This window comes from Onychomys torridus, chromosome 5 (assembly GCF_903995425.1).
Source record: "Onychomys torridus chromosome 5, mOncTor1.1, whole genome shotgun sequence".
In the NCBI taxonomy this organism is placed as follows: Eukaryota; Metazoa; Chordata; class Mammalia; order Rodentia; family Cricetidae; genus Onychomys; species Onychomys torridus.
In genome coordinates, this window is record NC_050447.1 from 126,059,937 (window position 1) to 126,077,827 (window position 17,891).

Here is a 17,891-nt window from a genome sequence, read left to right on the forward strand (position 1 = left end):
ATTGTTTTAAATATTTTTTTTGGAGACAGGCTGCTTTGAACTCACTCTATAGCTTAGGCAGGGCTTTAACTTGAGATGTACCTGACTCAGCCTCCTGAATAGCTGGAATTCCTACACCACCAGGCCTGGACTCTTGTAGCTTTTGTAAACAATGTACATAATGCTTTTGATTTTAATAAAAATTGTTGAAAAAAAAGAATGGATAGTGAGGATCAGCAGAGTATAGGAGTGTGAAATAAACACAAATTTAAGATAAGCATACAACATATTTCCGACTGTCAGGAGTCTGTCTGTACTCTAATAACATAAAGGAGAAAATTACAGAAAGGCCTGGAACAGTCAAGTGCCATAACCCTAGAGCTGGGCTGGGCTCAGACAGGGGGATCACTGGGTCAGGCAGCCTAGCCAAACACCAGTGACAGTGTTACATGCAGGAGACAGTCTCAAGAGAGTAAGGCAAAGAGCTGCAGAGAAATACACTGGACCACTAGCCTCCAAACACTGCATATGTGAACACTGGATGCTTGTACCTTACCTGCTTACTCACTTGGGGAGACAGAGAGAGAGAGAAGAAAAAGGAGAGGAAGAGGAAAGGAGGGGCCAATATTTTCAAGCCAACAGATAAGATTATAAGGCTTCTCTGAGCAGCAGGAGCAGGACAGAGGGTTCTAGAAGAAAAAAGAAAAGAAACCAATGGCTAACATGACTGAACAATGGAGATGTATAGTCCTGGAGGAAGATACAGTGGACTGCAGACTACCACAGAGAACCGAAAAGTTAACTCTAGAAAAAAGAAGAGCAGATGAGAAAGGAAGTAGTCACACACATGGGCCTCTTCCATGGCAAGATGGCCAGAGTCAGAAAACTGAATCAGCAGTTCACAATCTACAGACAAGTTGTATTGCAATTAACAGGGAAGGGAGGAACAAGGTGGTGCATGCAGCTGAGCTGTGTGTGCACAGGGGCACTTTAAACTCTTGAGGCTAGCCTAGGTGCTGAGGCATAGTCAAGGGCCACAGCAGGCCACTGTACCCACTCTAGACCATCTTTTCCTAATCTATGCAAAGACCTGATAGAGGATGTTGCACTCCTGGGGACAGCGGGTGCAGCTGTGTTTAGAGCTAGTGGTCTGTAGTCCGACCACCCAACAAAAAATAAAAACTCACAACAAGGGGGAATCAAAAAACAACAGAGTGCAAGTCAGGGGAAGAAAGATTTGCTTTTTAAGGAAAAACAAGAAGATAAGCTTCAATGCCCAAATTAGAGTTTAAAAGATTCCCAGACCATCCCTTGAAGAAAATTCTACATTGAAAAGTACAGCAGTTACTCAAAGAAATGTCTTCGTTCAACAAGGGAACACCACACTTCACATGCTTGGCAACAAAACCAAAGCGAGGTCAAGCCCTTCAAACAGCAAGCCAAGCAAGTCACCCGGAAACGATGTTGTAGTTGAGGGCCGGATGGTTTTTCGAGACGGGAGGGACGAGAGGTTCTGGCTGCCACTCTTCAATCAGTTCTTCCTTTTCCTACAGAAGAAAGGACGTTACAGTGTGGCGCAACACAAGTCACCTCACACCATCTCTGCTGATGCCTAACTGCAGCACTGTGATAATGTACAGTGTACCACAGAACACCCCAGCCAGCTGTTGTGGAGAACAAAGGCCATCCTTCTTGAGTTCTGGGGACTTACCACCCTCACCTCTTTCCTTATCACAGCTCATACCTTTTGTTTATGCAGTTTTTGGGTACCTTGACAACCTAAAAATCTTATTTCAATGCTTGGGATTTCTTCCATCTTCCCACACATAACACATCAAAATTCTCCTTGAGATGTGGGTATTTCCAGCCCCAAATCCCCTTTCTGAAGACCACATGGAGACCCCTCCTTAGGCCTCAGGAACAACTCACGTAACTGTGTGTAGACACTGGAGTCCAGCAGATGCTCAGGCGCCCCAGAAACCATCTGCTATCTGGGGCTGCTATCTCCTCCAGGGTGGCTTTATTCCACTCTCCCTCAAACTCTGTCCACTCTGATGTTCTGTACTCCCCGCTGTCCTTACACTCAACATTTTAACACACTGCACAGTCCAGTTTAATTCCACTTTAGAAAGTATTGCTGACACATTACCTTGAATAAAACAAGCACCATTTCTTACCTTGGCTGTAAGATCAGATCGCTCCTGCAACTTGTAGGTTTTAGAGAAGACCAGTCTGATTATCCAAAGTATTAGAATTCCTTCCAGAATAAGATGGTATGCTGGAGCCTGCGAGACAGCAAAGCAAAGACAAAGGAAAGAAACCAAAGAAGTAACTTCCAAGGTTGCAGGGAAACTGAGCCCACCCCAGTGCTGCCCCTCCTGACGTCACGCTATCACTACACACACCCTGCTGCCAGGGCTTCCTTAATGGCTTTCCCACCTCAACAACTGGAAGTTACTTCACCACATGAGAAACTCCTAATGCTTCTGCCTTAAAACCTTTCACTAATGACAATGAAAAAGAGGTAAGATGACACACAACCCCAACACTTAAAACACCTCTACCCTGTCTTTCTGATAATTTACACTTTTATTGGCAGAAAATGACTAAGAAACAGCACCCACCTAAACACACCCTCTATCACATCTGCTTGCCCATGGATAGTTAACAAAACTGTGGAAACCAGCTTCCACAACTGGTCAAGTTTTGGACCTTACTATATTATCTTCAGTCCCCTGCTAAATCTCCTTAGATCTTAGACAATGCAGTGTGGAGTGGGGGTGAGGTGGCAGGAATAAATGCTCAAAGGAAATTGATTCTTTCCTATCATGGTACCCAAAGGATGCCAACCTGTTTCATGTTGATAGACACAAAGATTTTTACTTAAATTTTTTAATTAATTTATTTTCATTTTATGTGTATGAGTATTCTGTCTGCATGTATGTCTGTCTACCACATGTCTTCCTGACACCTGCAGAGACTAGAAGATTCCCCTGGAACTGGTTACAAATGGCTGTGAGCCACCATGTGGTTGCTGGGAATTGAATCCAGACCATCTGGAAGAGCTGGAAGTGCTCTTAAATGTTGAGCCTTCCTAGTAAGATGGTCTCTGGCTATTCTACTATCTTGTCCTCTACATAGTTTCAGGATAAAGGCATGGTTGTGTTTACATAGAAGAATCTGGACACCAATCACTCTTCAGGCAGTCAGTGACTGAGTATTCTATTCTAGTGGGTTACCACCAGAAAAATCATTTAAAGCAGGCATGTTAAACTGGTACATGCTTTCCATTCCAGTAGTGGGAAGCACAAACAGGCAGATTGTTTGAGTTTAAGGCCTGGATGGTCTATGTAGTTGGACCCTATCTCAAATAATCCAACAACAAAAGAATCAAAACACAAACCCAGACCTTTTTTGTTTGTATTTTGTTTTTGAGGCAGGTCTCACTATGCAGCCATGGCTGGCCTGGAACTTGTTATGCAGACCCAAAGTGTTGGGACTAAAGGAATGAGCCACCATACCTAGCAAACCCAGGCCTTTAAAAGTTAGGCATGGTGATGTATGCCTGAAATTCCAGGAGCATCTGAAGTTCAAGGTAAGCCCAGGCCACACAGTGAGACTTTATCTCAAAATACAGACAAGTACTTACAAACTTAAATACAAAAACATATTAATAATGAGGCAGAAATAAGAGATGATATTTCACCATAGCTAAAAACAAAACAAACAAACAAACAAACAACAAACACCACAACAGACTATAGAGACTGGAAAACTATTGACAAATTCACATATGAACTTTCATGTCAATGTGAAAATACCTTTAAAACTACATAGATCTCTCTCTCTCTCTCTCTCTCTCACACACACACACACACACACACACACACACACACAGATCTTTATTTTTCAGGTATACTCTACAAACCTCAAATTCTACAAAATACACAGAATCTGAGAACAATAGAAATCTCTATTCAAGATGACTTAAAATTTATACTGACCCCTCTTAAACATAATTAATTTAGGAGTAAGTCTAGATAACCTCGATTTTTCTCAAAACTTGGACGATAGTAGGCAAACATCTGTTCAATTCAACAAATAGGCAACCCATAAAGAAATTACTCAAGATGAAAAACTACTAGTCTACAGAATTATTCAAATAATCATAAATATAAGTTTTATTTTTTCTCTCTCCCTAGGAAATGTGATGCACAAAGAATTCTCCAAAGTCTGTGTTGGTCCCTTTGGGGGAGTAAGAAGTCACATTGTAAAACAGAAAATTACTCATTTCTTTAGGAAAAAAAATCAATTTTGGTGACTCAGTAGCTATAACTAGCCTAATGTTGGACCTCAGTATAGAATAGGAAAATCAAGTATGCTCTTTCTCAAATATTCTTCATTAAGAAATTCCATGTAAACTGAACTTGGTGGTACATGCCTTAATCCCAGCACTTGGGAGGCCAAGGCAGGTGGATCTCTGAGTTCAACGCCACCCTGGTCTACAAAGTGAGTTCCAGGACAGCCAGGACTATACAGAGAAACCCTGTCTAGAAAAACCAAAACAAGCAAACAAACGAGAAATTCCAGATAGCTCTTGTAATGGAGTATTATCATTACCTATAAGCAGCAACTTTTGATAACGTTATCAAATGAAGTGAAATTCACTATTAACTAACATGAGCTCTCTGCGCACCGGGATTTATCTGCTTGTTCACAACACTATCTCCAGGCTTCAGATCTGTGTGGTCCAATACATAGCCACTAGTCATATATGGCCACCGACATTCACATTAAAGTGCAATTACAAATTCATTGCCAGTGCGTTAGCGACTGTTGTGTTGAAGCGTCCCTGAGACAGAAGACACATAAGTTCTTTAGGACGTAGCAGAGAAGCTCAGTTGTTCAATAAAGCAGCATTCTCCCAACTGGCATTTGGATTTCATATTTTCTTAAAAAAACAAAAGCACCATAACCCTTCAACTATTCTTTAAATTCTTCAAAACGCTGTATGTTTATAACATAGAAATTGTAGGCAAAAGAATGGCTACTCAATTTTCATAAATTCCCAATTATTCTGTTTTTCTAAACCACTCTCCCCCGCCATGGGCAAAGTTTACTGTTTATGAAAAGGCATTCGTCCCACCTACAAACGCCCACTCCCACAAACCCGGTCTCGCCATCAATTCCAACTGTGGCTTCGAGGACTAGCGTGTCCTCGGCACCCCTCCCAAGTGCCGCTTTCCGGAGTCCTGCCTGACTCCAGGAGGCCAGTACAGCCCAGGCTCTCTGCCCTGTGCGCCCCGGGAACAGGAAGCACCGCGGAGCCGGGGCGCAGGTCGCTAGGCCCTGCCCGGGGGCTCACGGGAGGCTCCGGCGATGGACGCACCTCATACAGCGCCTGCACCATCTCCACCAGCACCCACTGCTCCGCCACTGTCGCCATGGTCAGCCACCCGGCTTCCGGCAGGCGGGTCACAGCGCGTCAAATAGTGCGCGACGCGGACTATTGACGTCACGAGGCCGCGGGGGCGGGGGCGGGGCGGGAGTTGCGCTCTGCCTCCTCACGCGCGTCCGTTGTTCGTGGACTGGCTGTGAAGACGGTTGGTCGGAGCTCCTGAGATTTGAACAGGCTCCTGCTGTGCACTTTGTGTTGAAAGAATCAGTACGTGGCCTTTGTTCTTGACGGTCTGCTGTGCGCGGGGTTATTAAGACGAATGAAATTAGGCCGGGCGAGGTGGCGCATGCCTTTAACCCCATTTGAGAGGCAGAGGAAAGCTCATCTCGGGAGTTGTTACCTAGCCTACTCTACGTGGCCAGTTCCAAGCCAGCCAGGGATACACAGCGAGACTCTGTCTCAAAAAACAAACACTCAAACAAAAACCAACAACAAAACAATTAAAACAACATGAAGGAAATACACCCTTCCCTTTTAATGACAAGCAGCATGATTGAAATAACCCACAGAAATCTACGCAGTTGGTTCCTCAGGGCGAGTTGGGAGTCGTAATTTCATAGTGTGGGTAGGTCTGGCTATTCTCATGGAGAAGTACAGTCAAAAAGCTGCTATGAACATTTAGATACCAAGTTTTATGTGCACACCAGTTTACATTTCTTGAGACTTGTCCAGAAGTGCTATTGGTATGGCAATTTTGTTTAAAAGGGGGAGAGAAGTAAATTGGGACTGGAGAGAGAGCTCAGTCAGTACAGAAGACCCGAGTTTAATCCTCAGCACCCATGTAAGCAAAAAATGAAGATCCAAGCCCTGGGGAGATGGAAAAACAAATCCCTGGGGTTGTCCGAAGGAGACCCCTGAAAGGTAGGGGCTTCCTCCTGGACCCCAGATTAGGCACAAACCACACCCAAACACCTGTTTTCACAGAGAGAGCCTTTATAAAGCAGGAAGAAAACAGCAGCAGATGACTTTGCAGGTGTCATTTTTAAGAGGAGGAAAAGGGGAGGTCTGTTAGTGGGCTAGGATGTGGTGTTAAGGATATAGGGGAGGGAGGGGGGTGAAATAAAGGGGAAGAGGTATTTGTCCTAGAGGGACACAGGATGCCTCTGGATAGAGAGGAGACAGACTTGGCACTTAGGCAAATGGCAGTTTATAAAGGTAAAAGGGGAAACCTCGTGTTAGGATGAGATGTTTAATTTTAATTGGGCATGTTAATGGGGTGAACCAAACAGGGTTTTTGATTGCTAGACTTTGGTAGTGAGCCTCAGGAGGAGGAAGTGGCCAAAAAAAGGGAATAGACCTTGGTGGCTGCCTTTAGGAATGTAACTTAACAGTTGTTAGCAGGGCAGAGGGAATGGGGAGAAGGATAAGGCTTTCCAGAACCACATGCTCGAGTGGACCAGTGTCCCTTCACTCTCTGGGTCAGGCACCCTAGCCCACTTGGTGAGATCCAGGCCAGAGACAGCCCCTGTCTCAAAAAACAAGGTGCATGGCTCTTGAGGAAGTACACCCAAGATTGTCCTCAGGTCTCCAAGCATACACACACATACTTGTACATACCCACCCTCACCTACACAAATACCCAAACTGTTTTCTACAATGACTGTACCAGTTTTTGCATTTCTGCTAGTAACACTGTTCAGTTTCTCTCCACCCTCACCAGGATTTGTCACTTTTTAAAACTTTGACCATTCTTACAAGTGTGTGCTCATATCTCATTTTGGTTTAATTTGTTACTTTTTAACTAGACAGTGACACTGAAACTTCTATATATATTTATTTGACATCAAATAAAGCATTTTTTCCCCTTTTTTAAGAATTATTTATGTGTTTTGGTGGTTTGCCTGCATGTATGTATGTGCCCCTCATGTGCCTGGTACCTGTGGAGGCCAGAAGAGGGCTCTGTATTCCCTGGAATTGGAGTTCCATGTGGTTATGCTATGTGAGTACTGAGAACTGAACCTGGGTCCTCTGCAAGAACAGCAAGTGCTATTAATTGCTTGAACTCTCTCTCTATCCCCCAACTAAACCCATTCTTTGCTAAAATGTCTATTCATGTCTTTTCTCCATTTTCCAGTTGGATTATTTCTGTTTTGAGAATTAGTTTATATAATTCTAGATACTAGGCTATTGGTTGGATGTGTAGTAGAGTGAATATTTGTATTTCCAAACCTGATCTTAGTGTAGTGATGCTATGGCTTGAATATCTCCTCCAAACTCATGTTGAAATAGAGTTGGCATTGTAAGATATTAAGAGGTAAGGCCATGAAGACAAGATTGTGTATGAAGGCTCCATTCTCATAAGTGGAGTAATACTATTACCATGAGAGCAGATTAGTTCTCACAGTAGCAGCTTTGTCTGTGCTTGTCACATGATGGCCTCTGGCAGGTTGTGGGGCCATAGTAAGGCTCTCATCAGATCCTAGCAATTTCCTCCCTTTATAAATTAGTCTTTGGGGAGGGAACAGAGGAAGACAGATGATATTGGGAGCTTAGGGTTTTGGGAGGTGATCAGATCATGAGAGAGGAGCCCTCACACTTAGGACCAATGCTTTTAGAAAAGAGGCCTCAGAGAGTTCCTGTCTTCTCCCTGGCTTGGCAACTACCACCTCAGTTTAAGAATTTAGTTAGACATCTCATACACAGTGCCATCTAGTATCTTTCTCTTATAATTTGCTTAATTAGAATTATGTACTCAATCTCAACTATACTATAGTGTATGACAAGACTCCTTATTTTAAGGCTGATGTCCTTGTATGTACACCACATTTTCATTCTTTGTTCATATGTTTATGGGCCTCTAGATGGCTTTTAACTCTTTGCTATTATGTACAATATTGAGTTTTCTTTCTTTCTTTTTTTTAAAAAGATTTATTTATTTATTATATATACAGAAGAGGGCACCAGATCTCATTGTAGATGGTTATGAGCCACCATGTGGTTGCTGGGAATTGAACTCAGGACCTTTGGAAGAGCAGCTGGTGCTCTTAACCTCTGAGCCATCTCTCCAGCCCGAGTTTTCTTTCTAAGCAGGGTCTTGCGTAGCATAGGGTGGCCTCGAACTCCCCATGTAACCAAGAATGACCTTGACCTCCGGGTACTTCCTGCCTCTGTGTACTCTGTGCTGGAATTACAGGCATGAACCACCACACCTGAGTCAAACCCAGAGCTTCATGGATGGTAGGCAACCACTTTACCAACTACATTGAACCATGGTCCATTACATGTTTTGAATTTTAAAAAATTACATCTCTCTCCCTCCCTCCTCCCCCCCACTGTGAATATCTGTGTGTCTGTGCATACAGGAGTCTGTTCTCACCTACTATGTGAATCTAACTTGGGTCTTTAGGCTTACCCACTAAGCCATCTTACTGGCCCCCAAATATGGCTTCATATACCTGTGTGAGCTGTCTTTTTCTTCTCCAATGTTAGAGATTGAATCAGACTCACAGGGATAGGCAAATGCCCTAGTACTGAGCTAACTTATTTTTTTATTATACCTTAGTTGCATGGTATTTCTCCCTTAGGAAATGTTATTTAACTCTTTCTCACTGCTGTGTGGTGATAATGTGGTCTCCAATATATCATGCACCCTAATAAACTTGTCTGGGATCAGAGAACAGAACAGTCACTATACAGACATAGAGACTAGAAAATGGTGGTGCTCACACCTTTAATCCTAGTATTCCAGAGTCAGAGATCCATCTGGATCTCTGTGAGTAAATAGCTAGGCATGGTGACCCATGCCTTTAATCCCAGGAAGTGAGCCTTTAATCCCAGGAAGTGATGGCAGAAAGCAGAAAGGTAGGTATATAAGGCGTGAGGACCAGGAACTAGAGCCTGGTTAAGCTTTCAGGCTTTTGAGAAGCAGTTCAGCTGAGATCCATCTGGATAAAGACACAGAGGCTTCCAGTCTGAGGAAACAGGATCACCTGAGGAACTGGCAAGGTGAGATGGCTGTGGCTAGTTCTGCTTCTCTGATCTTCCAGCATTGACCCCAGTACCCGGCTCCAGGTTTGTTTTTATTAATAAGACATTTTAAGATTCCTGCTACACTGCTGTGACAATTACCCAGCAGGAGCAGTTTGAGGAGAGGACTTCTTCTGGCTCACAGTTTGGAGATCCAGTCCGTCATGGGAGGGAGGGCATGGCAGCAGGAGTGTGAAGTGGCTGATAACATCATGTCCACAGTCAGGAAGCAGAGGTGAAAGCTGGTGCTCCGCTTGTTTACTCCTTTGGCCTTTCAGCTCTATCCAGGATCCCAGCCCACAGCCCACACTCATGGTGGCTGCCTCACTTAAACCTCTCTTGAAATGCTCCTTAGGCAGAAGTTTCTGTCCTGTCAGCAACTCCCAAATACCCAGCAGCCTCTTCCCAAATAATTGACTCAAGGATTAATATTATGTATGAATGCTTGGCAGGTAGGTCAGGCTTCTTACTGACTAGCTCTTACCCTTAAATTAACCCATAGTTCTTGTCTATGTTTAGCATGTGGCTTGGTACCTTTCCTCAGTCCAGCATTCTCATCTTGTTTCCCCTATGTCTGGCTGGTGACTTTTCAGACTCAGCTCTTCTTCATCCCATCGTTCTCAGTTTGGCTTTCCCACCTAACTTTATCCTGTTCAGCTATTGGCCAGTCAGCTTGTTTATTAAACCAATTATAGCGGCATACATTCATACGCTGTACAGAAGGATTATTCCACAGCAATGCCTTCTTAGCCATGCCCATTTGTATGTGTCCTAGGTGATTCAAAGTCCAGTCAAGTTGACAATGCACATTAACCACCACAAGTTCACTCCTTGTCAACTTGACAGCATGTTACTTTTAAATCATAATATCCTACTCTGGTCCTCAGAGACCCATTTCCATCTAATAAGGCATAGTCCATTTCTAGGAGTGAAATCACTGACTTATGTGGTAACTCTGTATTCACACTTAATGAAATGTAAACTTTTTGAAAACATGACTGGGCCACTTTGTATCCCCAAAGGCAGCATTTGAGGTGGACATATGTTACATATGCCACAGTTTCACCTCAGATCTAATGTATGTATTTGCTCCCTTTTTATTGAAATATTGCTCTATACAACTAAACCTTCAACTCATGTGGCAAGAAATGGTAGAAAACTGCATGTTTAAACACTCATCCAACAGTAGTTGGTTAAATACTTGAATTCACTGACATCTCTTCAGTGTGTTCTTAGACTATTGCAGCATGCACCTACAGCACACACCCACATGTTAGCAAACACTGCTCTCTGACACTGCATTGAGTGTTCTACTGGTGGCAGTCATCCTGGTGGACCGGAAGTGCTGTGTCATGGTTGTGATTGCATTTCCATAATGACTAATGATGCTGTGTGTCTTGTTTGAAATTGCATAGTGAGTAAGTATACAACTTTCTTCATCGTTGTTGAATTACTCTTAGTATATCTTAGATGATTTATTTTCATTTACCCTTCATTCCTCTATTTCAAAATGGCTGTTAAAAAATTGTGGCTCTTCCAAGTTTACCTTATATGCTTCTCAAGTTTACATTCTGCCTCAGTTCCCTTCTCCTTCTGTTTTGTACCACACATGATTGGTCCATAATTCATCTTTTAGTCATTGTTATTATGTTACTCAACCATGTAGTTTTCAAAGATTTAGGATGTATTTTTTGTTATTGAAATGCTTCAGGGTCTCTTATTTATGACACTCAATTCTTTTGTAAGACTACTTTTTCCTCTTCACTTACCATCCAACCAATATTCTGAGTACCCACTGTAAGTCTGTTTGAAGAAAGAGGAGGGGAAAAATAAACAGTGAGTCAAAAATCTTCCTGAATGGAATACTCTCCCACAGGACCAACACACAAACAAGATAGAATATATTAAGTCCCAAGAAATGCTAGAGAGAAAAACACAAAAGAAGAATGTGGAATTGAAGTCAGTGTGGTGGTTTGAATAAGAATGGCCCCCATAGGCTCATAGATTTGAATATTTAGTCTTCAGGGAACAGCATTAAAGAAGGATTAGGAGGTATGGCCTTGATGAAGTGGGTGTGATCTTATTAGAGGAAGTGTGTCACTAGGGGTGGGCTTCAAAAGCCCACACTAAGCCCAGTATCTCTCTCTGTCTATGGATCAGGATGTAAGTAAGGGTCTCAGACACTGCTCAAGTGCTTGTCCATGTGCCGCCATGCTCTCCACCATAATGATAATGGACTAAGCCTCTGAAATTCTAAGTAAACTCCCAATTAAATGCTTTCTTTTCTAAGAGTTGTCTTGGTGTCTCTTTACAGCAAGAGAACAGTGACTAAGAGACATTATAAGACACATATGGTCAAGAAAGCCTTTTGGGAAAGCTGGCAGATGGAAATGATTGAGCTAGCCTGGAAGATATGCAGTGGATCTTTTTGTCATTTTTACACTGCCTGCCTCAAGTGCTTGTCAGTGTCTATGGACTTTGCAGGAAGAAGGGAGAGTGGTAGAAAAGACCATGGTTGGAACTTTTCTTGAGTGTCCAAGGAAGTGAGGAGAGTTGGCAGTACATGATGGGAGCGAAGTAAGCAGTGAGGACTGATGGAGAAGCAGGTCTCTGGGGCTTGTGGGTCCCTAAGAACTCTGTTTTATATGGTGTGAGAGCTGCTGGGGTTTCTGAAGAGCTGTGACATGCTCTGATATCATTTTCCCAGGATGCTTTGCCTGTTTGGTAGAAACTCTACAAGTGGGAACAGTGTTGGAAGCAGTGCTTAAATCTAGAAATGTAATCACTTTATAATTAATTTAGTATTAAATCTAGAAATTTAGTTAACCAGGACCTATATAGAACATGAGAAACACTTTTGATCATAGAAAGCATAATACACAGCCCTACTGTGCCTCACACAGTCTGTAATGGGCCCCTCTTGTGACCTGCTCCAAGTTTTAATTTTTTTTAATCTTAAACATTTTAAAATATTTATTTAAAAAAATAAAACTTTTTTTTTGAAATGTCCAAACTGTGACTAGCATTACACTGCAAGATTCCTTGAGACTCCTCCAGTACTGTCCTACCCATTTAATCTTTTCAACTTAGCTTTCTATCTTTTCTGACTCCAGGACAGGAGAGCAATGTTTGATGAACTCAAGTTATACCTTGCATGTGCCAACTCTTTGATTTGAGTTTTTAAAGTATTTTATGTTTGTATTCAAAACCCTAGGAATTTCAATTATTTGTGATATGCTGATTTTTTTCTTCTACAAGGCAGTCTATTTTATCATTAAACGTTTTCTCTGACAAGAAGATCATGTTCAGATAGCTTAGGACAAACTTCTGTACCTCCTCATCAGTGCATTTGAGAGAGAGTAGTTTCTCTTGGATATTTATGTAGTTCCTTTTGATACAGTCATTGGAAAGATCTAGGATTCCAGTATCAGAAGCAGCAGATTCTCCTTGTTTAAGTTGAAATTCGACTGCAGAAATCCCATGTTAGTTTTCACCCATTTGGTGCTCTGAATTAAGATGAAAAGAGTTTTAGAAATTATCTTCCTGAGAAAACCTGTGGAATCCTTGTGACCTAAGGATATACTGGTCTCCTGCAAAAATTCAACCATTTGTTTATTCAAATTCAGGCTATTGGAGAAGGTGTACTGGTTAATAGTCAGAAGAGGCATTTATTAGTTAATCCAACAGAGCAAAGGAGCTTTATATTATTCTCTAAGTTTAGGTTGTTATTAGACTGAAAAAACGATTCAGGAGAATGCTCCAAAATATTTACAATTTCAAGGTCTGATGCCGTAATCTTTCTCCGCAGCTCCTACTGTTTTGAAAGGCCTTCTGTTGTTATGATGTTTTGGCTCGTGGGTATCTTGATATACTACCAATCACTTTGTCACTAGCTCCATTGGATAGAAGGAACATCCCCAGCACCTGCTCACTCATACCACCTGGTTGAACACTCCAGGCTGCCGTCTCCTTGCCATGTCAACATCAACTACCATGGTGAGTAAGTTCTTCAGTAGGTCCTCATTTTCCAGGCTCCCTGTCTTTACTGTCATATTTCACACTAAAAGGCCTCAATGAAATCAATTTGAGGAAAATGTCTGCTGAATATTGGATCATCCAACCTCTTGAACCAAAGAGGAAGTACCTTCCCATACACCAGAAGTTTCTTGATGCCTTAATCATCAGATAGCCCAGTTTTTCAGGTGCTTTTACTTCCACTTCTAGAAGGCCTAAGTTTTAAATTTTTTAAATAGTACTTTTTAATACTAGCGATACTCAGAGCAAGCAGGTCTATTCCCATGCAGCCTGATGGTGCTGTGTGAGCCACCTTACATATCTCGTTAGATTAGGGCATACTGACACCAGTGATAGATGGGGAAAGACTGGTACTTACCCCTCTGAAAATTAGATACACCAGGAAAGGTTTCCTGTGGGGGATACCTACCCAGTCTTCCAGTTAAGAAAAAAATAAAAGCACTCTATTGTGCTGAGTATTCTTTGCTTTCATGTGGTCTACTGTTGTGAGCACACTGTGCCACAAGCACAGATGAACATGGTCTTTCTATAATGTCAGACTTAGTAGACTGAGAATAAGTTCACAAGGTTCATCAGTTTCAATGGCAGCATTTTGACTACTTTAATAATCAAGTCAAAGCACATTTAGATTTTTTATTCTAACCTTTATCACTAATAATAGCTCTCCTATCACAGAGCACACACGATATTTGTCTGTGTATTCATATATGCCATTTTCAGAACAAATATAAGCTAGAGAGTATAGCAGAGTTCAAGAGGTTTCAGAAGTGGGCTGAGGGGCTGGAGAGATGGCTCAGCGGTTAAGAGCACTGACTGTTCTTGCAGGTTCAATTCCCAGCACCCACATGGCAGCTCACAATTGTCTGTAACTCCGTCCCAGAGTATTTGATGCTGTCTTCTGCTTCCATAGGTACCAGGGATGCACTTGTACACAGACATACATGCAATACCCATGCATGTAAGACAAATTAGTGATGATGATGATGATATAATAATAATAAAGGTAAAATATTTTTAAAAGACAAGGACTGAGAGAAATGCAAGTGGAGTCTGTGTTGGTAAGATAATGAGCCCACACAAGCAGCAGGAAAGAGGCTAATGCTGTAGAGGTCAGGCCAACTGAGAGTCAGGGTCTGAGGAAGAAAATGTAGTGAGCTGCAGAGATGTGAGAGGCCAGAGCAGGAAATTGTAGGTTTGGATCCAGGTGGACGAGTAGCTGGATGGCAGATGACAGTCAAGGTGTGTCAACAGTGGAGAACTGACCCAAGATGAAACTCTAGGAGCAGTTGAGGATTCTTTGCCTGTCAGTCCTGATGCACACACCAAGCATCAGATTTTAGGTTGGTTTGTGGCCAACATTAGGCGTCCATTGTTTTAACGGCATCCCTATGAAGAAGTTACCCTTCCTCAGTCTGGCATGTTTGATAAGTTCTTTGGGTTACTTTCCCTAGTATGATTTTAATATGCCCATGTATCTCTGCAGTCTTAATTCATCCCTTGCACTTACAGGAATAGGTCATTAGTCTTTGCCATGTGAGTCGTGCTAGACAAATGGCTTTGTTTTTTATCTGCCCAGGAGTACAATCATTTTATACCATCAAAATGGAGTCAAAAGCTGCTGATAACATGGAGTCTATCAGGGCAGGATATGGGGGTTCCTGCAGGTATCATGGCTGGCAGTGAAATGATCTATGAAGAGGTGAGAGTGGAAACTTGCTTCAGTTTGACTTAGACTGGATCAGACTTCAGGAGTCTGATGCCAGGTGATTTATTGTAAGCTTATTTAAACAGTAGAATTTGGGGAAAGGTTTCCAGGTAGCAATCATTCCAATTCCAGGTGCACAATAAAGCTATGGTGTGACAACACAGAAACTCCTTTGCAAAGTACTTGTGGCTATAAAAATGGATTCTATAGCTTAAAGGCCTGGGATGTGGTGTGGTCTCTGACTGAGGTGACATAGAGGTCAGCAGGCTATAAAATAGAAGTGACACCCCTGCCAAGCATGGATTCCACTAACAGAGCTAAAGATAAAGGTCTAGGGAGGGAAAGTCTGTCTGGGGGAATCATGGGGGTTTGGGGTGAGGTCTGGCTCTACAGATAGCAACAGGTCACCGGGTCGAACAGCATCCACTCAGCTTTCTGGGTGGGAAGCAGGAATTTTATTTCCTTCTATGAGGACAAACCCCCTCGTGGTTAACATTCCTGGTTTCCCTAGTGCTTATTTGTGAATACAAGGACCTCATGCCCTCTGCAGCAAGGTACAGCCTGAAAAGCCAGTGTTTCACACAATATGGAATAATTTAAAGCAGAACTTAGCCTGATCTCAATACCTGCTCAGCCTTTCTCCTCCCTGGTAGCTGCCTCCAGAATCACCGTCATGGTTGCAAGCCCTAGCCCATCTCTATCAAATGCAGAAATTGCTATTTTCTAGCTAAGAGAATGAGGATACATTCACTCTGACTTTTATGTTTATTCTCAGAAATTAACAGTACTGTCTCTCATCCTTTTGGAATTTCTACTCTTTGGCAACACAGTAATTGTAGCAGTTGCCATTTTTGAATGTCACTTAAAAATAGAATAAGTGAGGTGGGTACAATATGACATTTTCATTGATGCATGTGTTCTGTAAATGGTCAGTCTAAGGCTGTTGGCATATCCATCATATTCATCATTTGTGAATTGAATATTTCTTTGCAGGGAGAACTTCCAGAATCCTTTCTTGTAGCTGTTTGAAAACATGGAGTATGGATGTTGTTGGTCATGGTCACCTCACCATGGGAACAAACACAAGCATCTATTCCTTTTAACTATTGTTTTTTACCTGTTATCCCCTGTCTCTGACCCTTTAGTCCATCCTCTGCTAACCATTATTCCACTTTTCACTGGCCATGAGATCAGTTTCTATGTTTAGATTACACATATAAGATTATTGCTATCAATGTAAAAACACAACTTTCACCTCAAAGAGGGTAAAAGAGAGTTTATTTTGTAGCCAAATATGAGTGATCAATGGCCTTAGAACACAGATTCAGGTTACCCCAAATTCCATTTTCCAACATGAAAACAGTTTGGTGAAGTTGTATTATAATTATTATTAAGAAATTTTCTATTCATTTTACATACCAACCACAGAGTCCCCTCTCCTCCCTCCTCTCACCCCCCAGCCTTCTCCCCAACCCACTTCCCATTCCCACCTCCTCCAAGGCAAGGTCCCTCATGGAGAGTCAGCAGAACCTGGTACATTCAGTTGAGGCAGGTGCAAGTCCCCCTCTCCCTGCATCAAGGCTGCTCAAGGTGTCCCACCATAGGCACTTGGCTCCAAAAAGCCTGCTCATGCACCAGGGACAGATCCCTATCCCACTGCCTGGGGGCAGTTTGGTAAAGTTACTTCTGTTTCTATTGTGTAGAACAATTTGAAGAGCATTGGTATTAGCTCTTCTTTGAAAATCTGGTAGAATTCTGCACTGAAACCATCTGGTCCTGGGCTTTTTTTTTTTTTTTTTTTTTTTTTTTTTTGGTTGGGAGACTTTTAATGACTGTTTCTATTTCCTTAGGGATTATTGGTCTATTTAAATAGTTTGTCTGGACTTGATTTAACTTGGGCGTGTGGTACCTATCCAAAAAAAAATGTTCATTTCTTTCAGATTTTCCAATTTTGTGGAGTACAGGTTTTTGAAGTATGACCTGTTGAGTCTCTGGATTTCCTCATTATCTATTATGTCTCCCTTTTCATTTTTGATTTTGTTAATTTGAATGCTTTCTCTCTGCCTTTTGGTTAATTTGGATAGGGGCTTGTCTATCTTGTTGATTTTCTTAAAGAATCAACTCTTTGTTTCATTGATTCTTTGTATTGTTCTCTGTTTCTATTTTATTGATTTCACCCCTCAATTTGATTATTTCCTGACATCTCTTCCTCCTGGGTGAGTTTGCTTCTTTTTGTTCTAGAGCTTTCAGGTGTTCTGTTAAGTTGCTAGTGTGAGATTTCTCCATCTTCTTTATGTGAGCATTTAGTGCTATGAATTTTCCTCTTAGCACTGCTTTCCTAGTGTCCCATAAGTTTGGGTATGTTATAAATTAATTTTTCATTGAATTCTAGGAAATCTTTAATTTCTCTCTTTATTTCTTCGTTGACTCATTAGTGATTGAGCTGGGAATTATTCAGTTTCCATGAGATTGTAGGCTTTCTGTAATTTTTATTGTTGTTGGAATCTAACTTTAAGCCAAGGTAGTTTGATAAAATACAGGAGGTTATTCCAATGTTTTTGTATCTGTTGAGATTTGCTTTGTGACTGAGCATGTGGTCGATTTTAGAGAAGGTTCCATGAGGTGCTGAGAAGGTATATTCTTTTGTGTTAGGGTGGAATGTTCTGTAGATATCTATTAAATCCATTTGAGTCATAATGTCTGTTAGTTCCCTTATTTCTCTGTTAAGTTTCTGTCTGGCAGACCTGC

General features: G+C 41.9%; 1 protein-coding gene and 1 pseudogene across 1 annotated transcript in view; both read right to left on the reverse strand.

Annotated features, from left to right (window-relative positions):
• Positions 1–5,448, reverse strand: part of Sptlc1 (serine palmitoyltransferase long chain base subunit 1) — a 45,386-nt gene extending 39,938 nt beyond the window's left edge. Inside the window, exons 1-3 of the mRNA XM_036187707.1 lie at positions 5,369–5,448; positions 2,157–2,264; positions 1,432–1,526 (exon numbers count right to left, since the gene is read on the reverse strand). Of these exons, the coding sequence (XP_036043600.1) occupies positions 1,432–1,526; positions 2,157–2,264; positions 5,369–5,425 (260 nt within the window). The 5' untranslated portion in view covers positions 5,426–5,448. The remainder of the gene's footprint in view (positions 1–1,431; positions 1,527–2,156; positions 2,265–5,368) is intronic.
• Positions 5,449–12,467: 7,019 nt separating this feature from the next.
• On the reverse strand, positions 12,468–13,585 carry LOC118583531 (annotated as a pseudogene).
• Between the last annotated feature and the right edge of the window lie 4,306 nt (positions 13,586–17,891).